The sequence below is a fragment of the Dromiciops gliroides genome, chromosome 3 (assembly GCF_019393635.1).
Source record: "Dromiciops gliroides isolate mDroGli1 chromosome 3, mDroGli1.pri, whole genome shotgun sequence".
Classification (NCBI taxonomy): Eukaryota; Metazoa; Chordata; class Mammalia; order Microbiotheria; family Microbiotheriidae; genus Dromiciops; species Dromiciops gliroides.
In genome coordinates, this window is record NC_057863.1 from 315576632 (window position 1) to 315594061 (window position 17430).

Below are 17430 nucleotides of genomic sequence, written 5' to 3' on the forward strand. Positions count from 1 at the left end.
AGTAATTGGTGAAATCATGTCCTACATGATTAGCGTTATCACAATCTATTATTTTCTGAAGCTGTCATACTTGATACCTTGAATCTAAAAGGTGCTGCCCCAAAATCCAATTCAGTTGAATTCAAAGAGACCTACGCCTCAGTGGGTGTTCTAATCATGTTGAGTACAGTTCTGTGCTACACATAGCAACTTTCAGGGCAGGAGGTAGACCATTAAATGCTTTCTGAGCTCCATTAGAGCCACCCCTGCTGATAGTGAAAAAGTCCTCAGACACATAAAAATTAAATCACCTACTAGGTAAGGAATAAGATAGTAGTTTCTCTCCAAATATTTTTCTGTTGAAATAATCTAAAAAAATGCACTTACAGGACCAGGAATACAGGAAGTATATGACTTAGCAAGCTAGAATCAAGATTAAGAATTCACTGCCTTAATCCTTCATGTCTCTGCTAATGGCCACTTTACCCCACTTTTCCTTTAAAATGGAGTCAATAATTTTAGAATTGGGTAGAACCTTAGAGGTCAGCTAGTCCAGCCTCTGCCTCTGACATAAGGATCTGTGTGGGACAATGTTGACTCCTTTCAGCTGATTAAGAACTGTCAGGGAAAACACCTACAGTCAATTTAATGTGTTGGAAGTGGATTCAGATTCAGCTGGGGGAACAGAAGCAGATACTCAAATGCTAATATCCACAAACAGGAGTTAATTCAAATTGAGGACTTCTCAGGGGAAGGTCCCCAGGAGAAAAATCAATGCGGAGGGGCGGGGATGCTGTGTTTGATTGATTAGCCAGAAGGAGGGCCAACTGCCTTTAGGGATGGGAAGAGATAAAACAGGCCTGGGAGCCTGCCTCTTAGTTCACCCTGCCAGGGGGTGGCCCGTTCTTGGGAGAATGTCAATATATGAGCCTTTGACACATCACCAATGCTGTTGCAGAAGTTATTGGAGTTCTATTTCTCACAATCGGGATCTAAAGCCCACAGAAGTTAAGCGACTTGGCCCCCATCTTCTGACTCCCAGTACCAAGTGTTCCAAAAGTTTAAAAGACCCTTTAACAGCTTTAAATTGCACTAAGACTTTTGGGACACCCCACAGAGTATCCCTTCCAATATGTCATAGGGACCGAAAGGAATAAAATCAGCCTCAAGAACAGTTTTTTCCTCCCTTAGTAATTTGATATTTGCCCCACCCCATCCCCATCTATTTTCCAGCTCATTTTTAGGAGGGTGAGTCAATAACTAAGATGAATTTGATCTTCAAAATACTTTTATTTTAGGAACATGATCAAAAACATTGCCATTTTCATAATGCAGCAATTATAAGCATCACACATTCAACTATAATGAGGTAATGTGGTAATACATACATTATGTTTATGAAAAATGGAGATTCACCTTGGCTATTAACTCTCCCTCATACATTTGGAAATGATATCTAGAAATCAATAGTCATTCCTCCCCCCTCCAATCACTGTCTCATTTTCAGCATTTAAAACCCCCTGAAAATTCACATCTTCAAATTCACCCTTCAAATTACACATGATTGTATTTTTGTAGTCCACTATAACATCAATGTAGGCAGCTCACCAAAACAGCTTAAAATGTTTTATTAAGTATATATAATATTACAGGGTAATATTTACAAAGTTATGTTTTTTTTAAAATAAAAAAAATAACCTTGGCAAAGATTGCAGATTTTCAAAGCTTCAAACAGTGATAAATCGATTTAATACATAAAAAAAAAAAACCTCTGACAGTAACAACACAGCTGTAAAACAACTTTGGTTTTTAAAATCACTGTAAGAATGGCTACTGACAAATAACACACCTTTAACTGCTATCCAGAAAAGCCCCCCAGAAGGGCCTTTGTACATAGCAAAATTGAAGTTTTCTTCATTTAGAATGGTTAATGGATATTTACAACAAGTGGGATCCGATTTTTGACAATGGCTTTTTGTAAATGATGCTTCATTTAATTAAAAATAAAAATCTGCTTCTCATCCTCACCAACCAATATCACAAGACTTTAACAATTCCATTGCTGTTGCCTTACAAGGAAGTCCATTAAAGGTGATTTTCTTTTGAAAAGTGAATTTGTGAGAAACATTTTAAATAAAGCCAGAGAATATAACCACTATGATCAAGAGCTTGGGCACATGCTCCCCCAAATTAGGGGGGCTTCTAACATTTTAGCATCAGGGAAACTTCCTGTTTGCTGCAATCCCCTTTCACAGATTAAATGGATTATACTCATTGGCTTCTGAAAACTGCTAAACTCAGGATCCATATGGGTTTAGGGGCAGTTATTTGATTGCTATTTGTGATTTTTCCCCACAATATGCACATAAACACAAGACATTTAAAAAACAACAACAAAAAACAATGACACAAATAAAAATCATACAGAACTGCCCTACAAATGTTTTTTTTTCTTTTCTGGTTTCACAAACAGATGAATGAATGGGTATATATGTAATATTTTTTTCCATTGAGACCACAAAAACTACCACTGCCTAATTCTTTTTTTTTTTTAGTTAGAAAAGTGAAGAGAATTTGGAAGAATGACATGGGACTCTACCACCACTCTCTCAGACCTCAAGGGGACTATTTAAGTGCTTTGAAATTGGCCACTTACTAAATGGAGAGTCTTTTATTTCCTTCACACAGACAGGAAAGTGCCTACATTTTTTAAAAGTTCTAACATTTTGAAGAATTTTTTTTCAGATTTGACCTAGGATTTTCATGGTTTTTTTAGTCACCTTTTCTGATTTCCATAACAAAAAATTTGTCAAAAGAGAAAACTCTTATTCACCTTAATAAGAATAATGGGGGAAAAGCCCTAATTATAGCCAACTCTTGATTACCAGCCCAAATTATTATCTACTGTGTGCAAAGCATTGAACTAGGCACTGTGAGGAGAAAGGAAGAAAAACATTGTTTATTCTCCTGGAATATCTAGGACAAATACCTAAATGGGTGTGCACTTGTGCATGTGTGCATGCATGTGTGTGGGGTTTGTGTATATGTGTGCATGCATGTGTGGGTATACATGTGTATAATTTAACATGCAGCAGCTCTGCCTGCACCTAAAAGGTATGTCCATGGAATTATTCTGAATTCACCAAAAGGAACTTCCTATTTAAAGGAAACTTCTATAAAGAGAGGAATTATTTCCATATTTACTTTCTGAATTTTCATATATTGGATTTACTGAAAACAAGGTACACCTAAAAACAATTGTATAGATATATACACATAAGTACTAAATAAATGGGAATTTTGTTAGTAAGGTAAAGAAAAAGGATGATCAGACTAAACAATCTGATTGGGACATGAATAGATCTGTGAATCTGAAGAAAAAAGGTGGTGGTGGGGGAGGGATAGGGAAAGATAGGAAGGGGGAGGGTACTTCATAGGTAAGGGCTTAAATGCTAGGGAGGTCAGAAAAGGGAGCAAAGGAATTGTACCCAGGGGTATAGTAAATGGGTGTACAAGGATAGGTTGGATACAGAATGAAAAATAAAATGACTTAGAGGTAAAGAGGGTGGGAAAAACCTTTAGGTGATCTGAAGCATTAAGGTAATTGGGAACAGGTTTCTGTTAAGAATAATTTGATCAAAATGATGACTATGGAAAATGATTCATGTTGAAGTACAGACCAAATAAATGGGAAAAGCTCAAGGCAGTCAAGAAGACTGCTGGGAAGTGGAATAAAACTTAGCTGGATCCAGTTAGACTATTAGAGCTGAAAGAAACCTTAGAAATAATTTCATCTATACCCCCCCACCACCATTTTACAGATGAATAAACCGAGGCTTAGGAAGTCACTTCCCTATAGACACAGTGGCAGACTAAAACTGAGTCTCATGATTCCCAGTTTTGTATTCTTTCCACCACATAACTCCTCCATGGAGTAATACGCTTAGTAAAAATAATAGATAAACGGTAGGTGTTTAAGTATATTTTAGTAATTGAGGTGTCATGTAGCTAAGAAATAACCACATGGAAATGGAGAAACAGGAGAAGGAATATGGAAAACGTTATGGAGGCAGGAATAAGAAAAGACTAAGTGCCGAATGCAACATGGGAACCTAAGGAAGACAACAGGAGTTAGTTTTTAAAAAATTAAATATATGTATATTTGAAAAAAACAAACAAAAACCTACTCTGGCTGGTGGTTTCAATATTTCCACCCCCCTCCCCCACCAAAACGTTTTCCAGAGCTCCTAGTGAAATCAGTTAGCAAGCATTTATTATGCACCTCTGTGCCAAGCACTATACCACATCCCTTAGGAAAACATGACTGATTCATTTTGATCTCCTCTTCATAATCTTCCCCCTGCCACTTTCTGATGGAGTTGCTTTGGTGACAGTGAAAAAAGCCCCAAAGGTAGGAAGAAATAGGAAGAATATAAAAGTAGGGATACTTCCTGCATAACTGTTCCTGAATTATTGAGAGTTCACTGCATATTGAAGGGGAATAAAAGACAATAGTAGTTGAATGGGAAAATCCTCATGCCTGGCTATTTTCCTAAAAAAAATAGAGATTTGAACTTTTGCAATTTCATCTGTTTTAGCTATTTTTCAATTTTATCAACCTAGATTCCCCCTTTATCCTACCAAAGTGGAAATAATTCAGGGGGAAGGAGAGCAGCAGGAACTGATGGACTTCCCAAACCCCAGATCCTCTATTTATGCCAATATTTTGAGTTATACCATGAAGGGTGGGAAGGAAAAAAGAGAAAGTGTAAAAGAAAAATAGAGCTGGCTTTGTAAAAAGTGTTTTGATTTTTGTGAGGCATCAAAAGGTCATTAAATTTTGGTTTGCCAAGGACAAACCACTTGGTCCCAACATGAAATATGAAAAGTAAGTTGAGTAGTATTGAACAAGCATACAAAAGAGGCACATGGGAACATTCGGTGGACTAAGAAATAACTATCATAAATGCAACCACAGATATGACTGCTGTATTATACAAACAGGAAAAATGGCTGATACTTAAGGGCACTGATGAGCACAAAGCTGGACAATTGACTTGTTTTTTAACCAAATTATTTTAATGACCAATTCTACCTAATAAATACCTTTGTTTTAAATAGTTCTACTGAAAGTAGAAAATCAACATTTGCTCTGTTCACCCCAACTGTCCACATGAAACAAGCATGTGCCTACCACACAAACATACAGACACACACACTCACTCACAGATACATGAACAAGGTAAAAACGAGCGCTAATCATCTAAAAGTACAGGCAATCACAGTTGGCGTGATGCTAAACTTCAAACCAGGGCAGGAAAGATTTGGGGATTTTTTGTTTTTTGTTTTTAAGTTTTTAGTCTTGGAGAAGGGAGAGGTTGAGGTGGGAATACAAGAGGATGGTGGTGATGAGTTCTTTTTCCATGCAACATAGATACAACAGTAGTTAAAAAAAAGGCCCTCGGGAGGAGCTGGCCTGATGGTGATGCACTATACTGTACTGCCATGCAGGGGATCAAAGCTCAAATCTCAATCTTGATTTTTCATGCCCCAGACCAAAAAATATGTGAAATAACACTGGATGATACCCTCAGTTTAGGGGAAGGAAATGCTGATGTTATTTTTGCCAAAAAACTAAGACTGGAAAGCAGTGCTCTGGGAACAAGTCCCATCCCTTTCAGCAACTAGACTGGAGTATGTCACAGGACCTGGTTCAAAGAAGAGGAAAGACTCAACATCTTGTAAGACAGAAGCAATTAACAGGAAGACAAGACAGGATTTAAAAGGTTGTGGGGACAAAGAAAAACAAAAACCAAATATCGAGAAAATCACAAGGTTAAGCTGCAGGGCCTTAGTGAACACCCAGAACCTAGGGAAGTCTCTGACTTTCTGTTTAGTGAAGATGCAACCCTCCAGTGAAGAGTGGTAACCCTCCAGAATGAAGGCCTCTATCCACGTGGTAGGCAAGTGACAGACACACAGGTGGCAATGCAAGATGCAAGGTACATTGACCTGACTCTAAGAGATCTACTTCTCTTGACCCAGAAGGAGCAGAGAGAGTCTGTGGCTCAATAAACACTGCCTGCCAAATGTGTTCCTGGGAATGCTACCTTTCAAAGTCAGGTGGAAACCATTGCTTTTAATGTCTCATAGACTTCTAGGAGCAGCCACCAACTGGTAGAGGGTCAATTTCACCTTTGACCCATTTTTGAAAACCCAGCAAATTACAGAAAATAAAGACATGGGGTTTGATAAAGGTATCATTCTGGAAAGGTACAACCCCTACCTTTGTCCCTACTGAACAATAAACCAAAATGATTTCCCCAAAACTAGTTCTCAATTGGGCAATACAATATACATCTTCATAACTAAATTACAGCTGTTTTGAATATAAACTTAACTATAGCGATCATTTAAGGGGGGGGGGATTTCCCCCACAGATGCAAACCAGTGAATTTCCTCCTTTTCTTCTCTTCAGATAGTGAATCCAGGCCATAGTGTCTGAGCACAAATATATTCCATTCATATCTACTATCCTCCAAATCAGAGTCCATCATTCCTTTTCAATTATTCTGCAGAATTAAAGAACAAACATACAGTCAGTATTCAAGTACATTTTCATTCAACAAGTTGATGCATCTATTTTAACACTATTTAAATAGCAACTCAAACAAGTCTTTACCATCAGGTACTATATTGTACATGAGGATCAGCACATTGATCACTCAGCAGCAACCCACAGCCTCATTAGTTTCAGGAGAAGAACAATTAATGATAAATACAATTTAAGAACCACTCTGCCACCAATCAAGATTTATGGAAGATTTGTGCTGAGGTTTTCTCCAGTATCAAATTCTAATCAGCTTTTAACTTAATTAAGAGGAATTATGTCCAGAAGAAATATCTAATTGACATAGATACCATTCATTAAATTTCCCTAAAAATATTGTCTAAAAAGGCAGTAAATCATTAAGCAAAAGATAAGATGCAGTACTGAGGACTCAAAGTTCTCATACTTGTCTTCTAATGTCTTAGTGTCTTTTCAAAACTGCAAGAAAATAACATATTACAAGAAAAAAGAAGCATTAAGAAAAAAAAGATATAGATCACCAGATTGTAGGTACAGGTAAACAAGGGGAATCCACACAACTAGATTTCATAGAAACCACTTCACTTTTCAGTGGCTTTCTATTTATTCCTAAATTACAACTAAGTACAAATTAACAGAACCGTCCCCATTCTTCTCCAAACAAATTAACAAGTGAAGCATGTTTGTAGAAAAGGCTGTGACATAAACCAATAAAAGTAAAGAATTTTTTTGTGATCCCTGCTGTACAGAGGCTTAATCACTGTTTTCAAGAGGCTTCATCAACACACAATAGATTTTAGGATTTAGCTAAGTGTTGACAATACCAGGGAGAAATTAACTGAAAAAGAACCCAGGTGCTCTTAATTCAGTGTTGCCTTTTGTTACTGGAATGAGTAAAAAAAAAAGTGATATTTACATAGCACTTTGACCTTTGCAATGTATTTGGCATGTATGATCTATATGAGCCTCTCAACAACCCTTGAGACAGGCCCTAGGCTTATTATTATCTCCATTTTATGGATGAAGAAGTTGAGGCAAAGAGAGGTAGTAAATATAAAAAGCAGGATTCCAAAAACCAGATCTCCCTGAAGCCAAGCCCACCACTCTTTCTTTTAGGTCACAGCCTTTAAAGCAATATAGGAAAGACCAATGATTTACAACATTAACAGAAGCTATCTGCTCTATAATCTCATACTCTTTCATGCAGGACCAAGGAAACACTGTAAATATTTACCATGTAAATCTGTAAAAAAAAAAAATAATATGGAAAAGTCATAGACATATGGGGAAAAAAATGAATCCACAGGACATTAATATTTCAGAATTTATATTTTCAGAAAGAAAAACAACAATAAAATGCTTATGAAAATGTAAATAATCAAAAGGTAAACTTGTAAACAACCAATCAAAAAGTATTTATCAAGGGCTTATTTTGTGCCAAGCGCTGTGTTAAGTGCTGGAGATACAAAGCGATGTAAAAATAGTCTGTGCCCTTAAACAGCTCATGTTCTAACATGGCAGACAACATGTAAATAACCAGATCCATACAAGATATGTACAGAGTAGATGGCTGGTAATTACAGAGGAGAAGGCAGCCAGGAGAAACTTGGAAAAGCTGCCTGCAGAAGGAAGCATTTGAACTTAGAGCTGAAGGAAGCCAGAAAAGCAAAGAGGACTAGGTGAGAAGGCAGAGTGTTCAAGGTATGGGGCCACCCAGTCCCCATGACCTAAAAAATAAAAAGGAAGGGGGGAGGGTTAGGGGGCAAGAAGATCATAATGGTAGGAAGGAGCAAAGTTACAAAGCGCTTTAAATTCCAAAGAGAAGACTTTATAGTTGAACCTGGAAGTAATAAGGAGCCACTAGAGTTTATTAAATAAGGACATGATATATGCTTTATGAAAAGGTGTGGAAGGAAATTAAGCATCATTATATTGGAGATCATTTAAAAAAAATTCTCCTTCAAAAATTTTAAACATAGTCCTGCATGAAAGCATGGAGATATTAAGTCCTCTAAGATGATGACACCAGGATAAAAGAGATTCTTTCAAGATAAAGCTATACTCTAGATCAGAGGTATCAATCAGACTGCATATGTAGCCCACAATACTTCTGAGTACAGTCTGAACCAAATTAAAATGTAATTGGAAGATATTTAACAAATAAATAAAAATACAACAAAACATGGATAATGTTAGTAATGTGGTTTTTAAATCAATATGGGCTACAGGAATCCTTATGTATGGTTTAGGGGCCCCCCTTTCTATGTGAGTCTGACAATACTTGTCCAGATCATCTGTGCATCTTATAAAAACAAGCAATATTTTTGACAAGTTAAAGGAAGATCTTTCTTTCCCCCCGGGAGGAGGGGATGATCTGGAACCATGATTCCACAGAAAGGAAGGTTTACAACTTAAAGATTTTGGCAACTTTATGACATGACAGCATCCCTTTTATCACAGTAGTGTTACTGACATCAGTGCAAAAATATTGGGTTTTTTAAATTTAGATGGAAATGAGTCTATAATTGCAACTGAGTTTAATACTCACCATCATTCACCATTCCTTTTGACTCTTTAAACGCTAAGGATTAGTAACAAGCCAAGCAAGCAGTTAGAAATTTTACATAATACGCAATTAGGGCTGAATAAAAAATTAGAAATATCCTGTTAACTAATTAACTTCTATAGAACCTATTTAATTTTAAGGGTTATTTTCAAAAACCTGAAAAACTTCAACCAGGTATGGTTGGGTTCTTTGAATCTATACTCACTCGCTCCTCCCTCTCCATCCCCTATCCCAGCAGGGTTGATATAAAGAAGACTTGATTTGGAACATAAGGCCAGGGTCTAGGTTTTAAGAAACCAGCAAGTCTGGCCTTGCCACAAGATGGAATCTTACGTTTTTGCCACTAAAATCCAAAACTTGGAAAGTTCACTTTGAACCACTGTGACAAGTAAGTGGGAGGTTCATTTTCAGTTGCTACTCTCGACTTAGGACCACACTTGCAGAGGCAAGTACAGTAGTGACAAAAGACACTACATGATCTCTGAGATGAGAGCATCACAATAGCAACACTCTGAAATCTTAATGACTTTTTTTTAAAAAAGAAAAAGGTCAAGGAGAACCTCAGTTATCCACAAAGCATGGTGGAAGCACTCTTTCTCTGTACTACTAAGCCAGTTCAGGTTAGGAACTGGTTTTGAAAAAAAAAAAAAAAGCAGAATAAACAAGGTGATATAAACACCTACCATTAAGGGGTTCCTCTACAGCTTTCTGGAAAAATATTTAAAATAAATTTACATAAAAATTGTATTTATTTCATGTCCTTTCACACTTGCGTTACTTTAAGCTAATATTTCATAGTATAACAGATTCTAACAGCTAAACATGCAAGAAAGTAAAGGTTACAAGCTAATAATGCTAACTCAGATCATTGACTTAAATAATAACTGCACTATTCATTTTACTTCCTATCAAGAGTTATTCTTTCTAGGAAAAAAAGTGATTTATTATTTTAAAAGAAATTAAAGTCAAAAATAACAATAATCAGCAGAACAAAAAAAAGCAGCTAAAATATTATTTCTGCAAGGAATGGATGTGGATGGAATCACCTTAAAAACCAGCCAAACTGAATCATGAAATATGGAAGGAAAATTTGTTAAGTTTTATGGGCCAACAGGTAATGGTCATCACTAAATTATAGACTTTAAAAAACTGACTTTTACAGACCATAGAATTAGCACCAGGAGGGACTGTAGAGGTCATCTGGTGGAAACCACTCATTTTACTGATGAAGAAACAGAGTCCCTAAGAGGCTGAGTAATATTAGATGCCGATTCCACTATCTTTTGGGGATAAGGAGGTACACTAAAATGACAGACATATACATTTTAAATAGTTTGTCAGATTTAAGAATGTGTCCTTAACCTACTGTCACCAGCAGGTCTTGACTTGGATCATTTCTGGTGAAGTGAAAATAATCAGCTTCTGAACAAATCTCTATAATGAGATGAATGAAATAGCTTGTTTCCATACAATGTCTCTTGGGCCTAGTACTACTTTTAGAGTACTTGATTCAAAGTTTTCCTTTTACTTTCTCTCCCCAATAATCTCTGTTCTCTTGACTAGTTTTCTTAGAATATCTAAGATGTGGTAAAATTTTGATTAGGTTAGATCAGGAAGAAAAAGTTATTGAAATGGAAAAGAGAGAATAAAAATAATTCACAAGATATGATTTAAAATTAGTTTTATAACCATATCTTTTTAAATTTATAAACAAATTTTAAATTTAATTTTAACACCAAAAAAGAAATGTTGTATTTTACTTAATATTGAAACTAATCGTTTTTTGAATGTTTTATAGACCATCTGGCCCTGGGTTGTTTTGTATGTGAGTTTATTGGTGGCTTGATTAATCTTTCTTTTCCTAAGGTTAGATTATTGAAGTTCTCTTTTTTTGTTCTGTTTACTTAGATATTTTATATTTATGTAAACATTTATGAATTTATATTGTCAGTTCTTTTGGCATATAATTAGGCAAAATATTTTCTAATAATTTCCTTCATTTCTTCATTTCCTGTGAATTCTATTTTGATTTTTGATACTGGTGATTTGGTTTTTTAAAAAATCAAATTAGCTAATGGTTAATTTTATTTTTGTTGAAAAAGAAACCCCCCTAATTTTATTTATTATTTCAATTGAGGTATTTTTGTTTTCTATTTTATTTCATTTCTTTGAATTTCTATTTTGATGGTTAGATTTATTAGTTAGTTAGTTTTGATTTTTTTTTCATTGCATGTCCAATCATTTATCTGTTCTTCAGTTAAGCAATGAAAATCTTCAGGGATATGAATTTTCCCATAAGGACTGTTTTGACCACAAAATCCCTCCACCCCCCAGGGTTTTTTTTTTTTTTAATTTTTGCAGGGCAATGGGGGTTAAGTGACTTGCCCAGGGTCACACAGCTAGTAAGTGTCTGAGGCCGGATTTGAACTCAGGTACTCCTGAATCCAGGGCCAGTGCTTTATCCACTGCGCCACCTAGCTGCCCCTTCCCCCCATGGTTTTTTACATAGTCTCACTGTTGCCATTTTTTTTTTTGGTTGTTGCCATTTTCTTTAATGAAATTAACTATTGTTTCAACAATTTGTTCCTTGATCCATCAGTTCGTTAGGATTAACTTAGTCTCCAATTAATTTTTAATCCTTTCTTCACAGGCTCTTTATTGAATATCATCATTATTGCACTGTGGTCAGTAAGGGATATATTTAATATTTCTATTTTCCACACTTGTTTATGAAGTTTTTATATGCCAAAAATAGTCAATTTTTATAAAATTGCTATAAGGCAGCTGAAAAATATGTCTATTCTTTTTTATCCTCATTATGTCATGGCCCAAGACCTACCATGTATAACTTTCCCAAAGTTCTATTCAGTTCCTTAACTTCTTCCTTATGCTTTTGTTAGGTTTGTCTGAAGGAGGTCTCAGGATTATCACTGCCCTCAAAGTCTATGCATTTGCAGGCTTCCTGTACCCTTGTCCCACTCCTCAACTACTCTGCCACCTTCCCTGCCCCAAGGCCTACTGATGAAGATTACTGGTTTCCATGGCTTGTTCTTGCCCTGGTGTCCACAGGGGAAGGCTCCTACTTTTAGTTTTTGTTTTGTTCTGTGGGGCGAGTGTTAGGTGACTTGCCCAGGGTCATACAGCTAGTACGTGTCAAGTGTCTGATGCTGGATTTGAACTCAGGTCCTCCTGAATCCAGGGCCAGTGCTTTATCCACTGCACCACCTAGCTGCCCAGGCTCCTACTTTTCCTGGAACATTCTGACTATCCAGGTTTGCTCTCTTTCCTTCATGTGTCAAGATCTAAGAAAAAAAATGAAATTATAATTCTGTTTCTTTAATAATTGGCTTTGGTAGGAATTATACATTGGTCTTAGCTACTGTCACAAGTACACAGTTAATTAACAAGATTTGTAAAAGTTAACTTCCAAGTCTGGGTAAGAGATATCAATATGATTTTTAAAGGCCCATTCAATCCATTCCCTTGCTACTAAAACTAAGTTCAAATATAGAATTGTGTCTACTCATTAAGAAATACAAAAACAGAAAACTTGGTAACATCAACTCCAATATAGCAACATCAGCTTTCTACCTATTTGTAAAACTCTAGATAGAGAATAAAAGGCTCAATAGATACCATTAGTGATTCCTTCATTCATCAGAGACTTGCAACTTATTATCTAAATAGAAACTTACCCTAGACAGTGATACAGTCTTCTGATTGGAAGCTGAAGTCATTAAAACATCAAAAAAGAGAGGATAAAAATTTCACTAAGAAAAACAAATGGTACTTAATTTTATTAAATTCAAAATAGTTCAGTTCCAAAACTAAAGATGTAAGATACTCCCTAAAAAGCATTCTAGCTTTGCTCTCCTATTAAAAATTGAGTGTATTATTCAGCATTTGTACTGATGGAAAAAAAGAAGTGATAAATAATCTACCAAAATAGGGAATAAGTACACATATGTACACACTTAAATACATGTAGTGTCACTCCTAAAAGCTGAGCCTTCTAGAATCTGTTCTTCACCCTATCTCCTTGAATTTATTCCTTTAATTCTCTAACTGTACTTAAAACCTCCCTCATCTTCCAGGTTTAGAATGTTCCAAAAGCCTAACAAACAAAAGAAAATACAGTGAAGTAGAAAATTATTTTAAAAAGATTAACTATGCTAGGATGCCTTGAAAATCCTCAAAAGGTAATGATTGAAAGTATTATTAGCCATTCCCAGTAGGATCCATTCATGATAAATGGTCTTTGGAGATTTGTCCTTTTAGTTTCTTACTAAACTTTTCACTAGTTTAGTATCAGCTAGGTCTAATTGGTTAGAGGAAGGTGAGAGATGGGTGTGAAGTGCAGAAAGGGAGGTTGACTGAAAAGACAAAGAACAACTTTGACCTAAAACACCAAGAGAGGAGGAAGACACCAAAATGTCTGAAGCCATTTCTTGAGCAAGCAGTCAGAATGGCAATCTTGAGAACAGCTTGGCAGCAGGTAAATGACAGCTCAACATCATACAGATTATTTCTTGTTGTTATTATTATTATTACATTCTAGGCAATTCATAGTCAAATCAATTGGTAGCTGAGAATAAACTTTTGTAATTTTTGGACTGCAGTTTCATTTGCACAGAAATGTTGCTATCAAAGTATAACCCAAGGAAAAAAAAATTTATCCTGAGGTTGGTGGTGTGATTTTTGGGGAGTTTGTTTTCCTTACAGTAAGTAGTCTTTTGTCCTCCTACTATAATTTATACAACCAACTTTTGTGTAAAAGCCATATGACAGTTTAGGAATGGAGTTAACAGATATAGTTCTGTCTCCTGGGGGAGCTAGCCTTTGTTAGAGTCCTTTCCTGAGGGCAACATAGTTAAGACTAACTCAAGGGCATAGGGTCATTCCTACTGGGGAAAGTTTCTGAGTTACTTGGAAAGTTGAAGGTACGAACTCTCTCTAAACAGGGGAGGAGAGTATTATTGAAGTTGTAAGCTAAAGTACTGTTTGCATTCTTCTTGACAAATAAGAATTGCAGAAACTTATGAGACATTTACACTTTCATAAAACTCTATGTTGACAGACAGCATGCACTTGAGTCAAATTGTCTTCTTGCAGGGCCCCTTCTCAATATGTATATAATGCAATTTACAAAAAAAAATGAGGATTCTATCTGAAATTTTTGGCAAGGGTACAAAATTTAACCTTAAGCCACTGAGTTGCGTTTCTTAGCAGGACTGCGTTTTAGTATATGCACAAGACCTAGAATATTTTGGTTTGTGTTCCCATCTCCTCAGTATCTGATTTATAATTATATTTAGGGAGTTATCTGTATGGCAATCTTGCCTAAGCACATTGAAGAAAAAAAAATCAATAAACAATGGTAACCACAGGAAAACAAAATTTGTGTGACACAATCTTATCTGTTGACTAGATCAGATCCCTGACCAAACAAATCCAAGTACATAAACAGCAGATGTTACCAGATGTTTTATTTCTACCTAATCCCACTTAGTAGGGTTGTTGTAAAAAAATAAAAGTACTTTGTAAACCTCAGGATTCTATATAAATGTAAATAATTATCAATCCTTCCTACTAGGCTGTTACAGGAGTTTATCAGAAAATGTTGCAGCCAAGGGCATGAGTGTCAAGCTCTTTTTAACCATAAGTTAAACCCTTACCTATACACACAGAGCTTCATTTCCAAAGCATCTTTGTGCAAGTGACCCTAGAATTTCTCTTCTGCCCCTCAACACACCTTATAATTTACTTTTTAGTTTCAAAATATTCAGCAAAAACTTTGTTTGGCTCAGCCAGTGTCTTCCCTTTCCTTCCCAGTCCAGAAGTAAATTTAATAATAAAGTGGTTTGTATCAACCTAAATTTGCTTATTTAAGAATCCCACTGAACACTAATGTATTAGATAATGAAATGCCCTTTTTAAAAAATCTTTTTTTTTTAAATTCAGGCAATTGGGGTTAAGTGACTTGCCTAGGGTCACACAGCTAGTAAGTGTTAAGTGTCTGATACCAGATTTGAATTCAGGTACTCCTGACTCCAGGGCTGGTGCTCTATCCACTGCGCCACCTAGATGCCCCCGAAAGAAGCAAGCCTTACTTTAGTGATTTTAATTGATCTCCTTAATCCTTCTTTCTTATTCTATTCTATCAATATCAAAACACCCTCCCATATAAAAATAAAAAATCTGCATTCAGTAAAGACTCCAGAAAATGAATGCTAAAAGTCTACAACAATGTTACAATTAAGGTTACAAATGTAAATACTTAATGAAGAAAAATGCACAATTCAAAATTCTCATAAGAATAATTATTCACCACTCAGAGTTTGAGAATTAAGTAGTTTAATGCTTAGTAAGTATGAACAAGAGTATTGTAAAGCAGAACATGGGTAATGGTGAGAACTGATGGAAACATTTAGTTTTTACTTCCAGATTAGTATGTTCAAATTTGCAACCTTAATGTTACATTATATTTATGAACAAGAAAGATGCATAATAAATGCTTGAGTCTACAGCACCACCACCTAAATAGAAACTCCCCTGTACCTTTTCTCTTCTTGCCCATCAATTGACCGAGGGGGTGGCTCTCAACTCTGGCATCAAACAAGTTTGTTTGAACAGTTAATTTAAGATACTCTCAATAAGATGTAAGACTATATTCTTAACACATATTATAAGAAGTCCAAAATTGTGTAAAGTTAAAAAAATAATTATAAGTGCTTATCAGAAATTTTTTATCAGGAGAATATAAGCTCCTTGTGGGCAGGGGCTTACAGTGGTTTTTTGTCTTTGTGTTAATAGTGCCTTGCACAAGGCAATACATGTCAGATTGATAATATGAAAAAAACCAAACCCATGACTTTTTTCCAAAGTTGAAAGTTTGTAATTGCCCAGATCCTACTTTCTAGTTCATTTTTCCTGTTGTAGGCAAACAAAAAAAATGAGGAGAAAGTTACTAAATTAATAATTACTGAAAACTGTCAGACTAGAACTACAGTGTACAAACTACAGTGAGGGAGGCTAAAGAAATGCTGTTCTTACTAATGAAAGTATTTCTGAGCCCAGTGGCAATTATCCTATAAAGCAGAGATATCAAGCTCAATGGCAACCTGCAAAACTCCCCAGTGCTACCCAGAACAAGATTAAAATATAATTGGGAAATGTTTAACAAAATAAAATTACAACATAACATAGATGATCTTAATCTGTGGTTTTCTATGTCAATATGCTCCTACAGGGATCTATTATAAACCACTGGTTGTGGCAGATAGGTTACGAGAAAAGACCACCAACTTCTAGGGAGGAACAGAAGAGAGGAAGAGACATATAAATGGTAAAGCATCACAGGGGAGGTTAGATAGGGTATTAAGGAAGAAAAGAAAAAGGGCTCTTCCAGCTAGAGACATCTCATACTATTTGATCACAGCAGTATGGACATTTTAGGTTATGAAACTATTCTCAAGTACATCTGCTAAATCACCAGCATAACCTTTAAGTTTCAAGAACAATATAGATAAAGATTACCCTTAATTCACATAAAATGGACTCATAAAAATAGAAATCTGCATCAACACTTTATATATGTCTAAAACTATGAAAGAAGTTGATATTGTCTTGAGATTATTAGTGATACTTTTCAAATATGAGAAAGAAGTTTAGAAAAACTTGCCTGTGAAAATGCTCACTGAAATGACAAATCGGAAGAACTAGAGTAAGACTAATTATATAAGGGTTTCCTTTAAATAATGAGACATTTTTTTTTTCTATTTGTAGGTCATTAAATATATGAGTGAAAACCCGAAATGGACAACATAGGAACTTAGGGGGATTCACTAACAGCTGCCAACTCAGAAAAGGTAACATTTTGAAATGATAATATGTCACTTAAAAACTGATCTGGTTTACAAAAATATTCATTTATACAAATTGAAAAGAAATACATCTACTGAATAAAGTAAATACCAGTATAGTAAGACTTCATCAACTTTAATTCCACTAACTTGAAATCTAAAATAACCTAAATAGGAGTTGGTTTTGAGTTGTTGTTATTTAAATCTGTTTTCACCTAAGGAAAGTATGTTGATTAAGCAAATAAGTAGTGTAAACCAGATTGGAGTGGGGTGGGGGAAGGCATGTTAAATCTTTTTAAAAAATTCTTTACAAACCCTTTTGAAAAGTCGTTACATAGGAGAGTAAATTTTTCTCCTTCGCTTGTGAGAATAGAACCAGAAGCAATGAACAGAGTGTGAAGGCACTTTTTGGTTTAATATCAGGAAAAGCCTCC

The 17430-nt window shown here is 35.5% G+C and overlaps 1 protein-coding gene across 4 annotated transcripts in view; it reads right to left on the bottom strand.

The window, feature by feature from the left end:
• Positions 1 to 1591: 1591 nt before the first annotated feature.
• CD47 (CD47 molecule) overlaps positions 1592 to 17430 on the bottom strand; it is an 81206-nt gene continuing 65367 nt past the window's right edge. Inside the window, exons 8-11 of one of the 4 annotated variants that reach the window (XM_043997589.1) lie at positions 12830 to 12861; positions 9818 to 9842; positions 9117 to 9149; positions 1592 to 6551 (exon numbers count right to left, since the gene is read on the bottom strand). In XM_043997589.1, coding sequence (XP_043853524.1) covers positions 6547 to 6551; positions 9117 to 9149; positions 9818 to 9842; positions 12830 to 12861 — 95 coding nt within the window. In that variant the 3' untranslated portion in view covers positions 1592 to 6546. The remainder of the gene's footprint in view (positions 6552 to 9116; positions 9150 to 9817; positions 9843 to 12829; positions 12862 to 17430) is intronic. The other 3 variants (XM_043997590.1, XM_043997592.1, XM_043997593.1) reach the window with 3 other exon arrangements.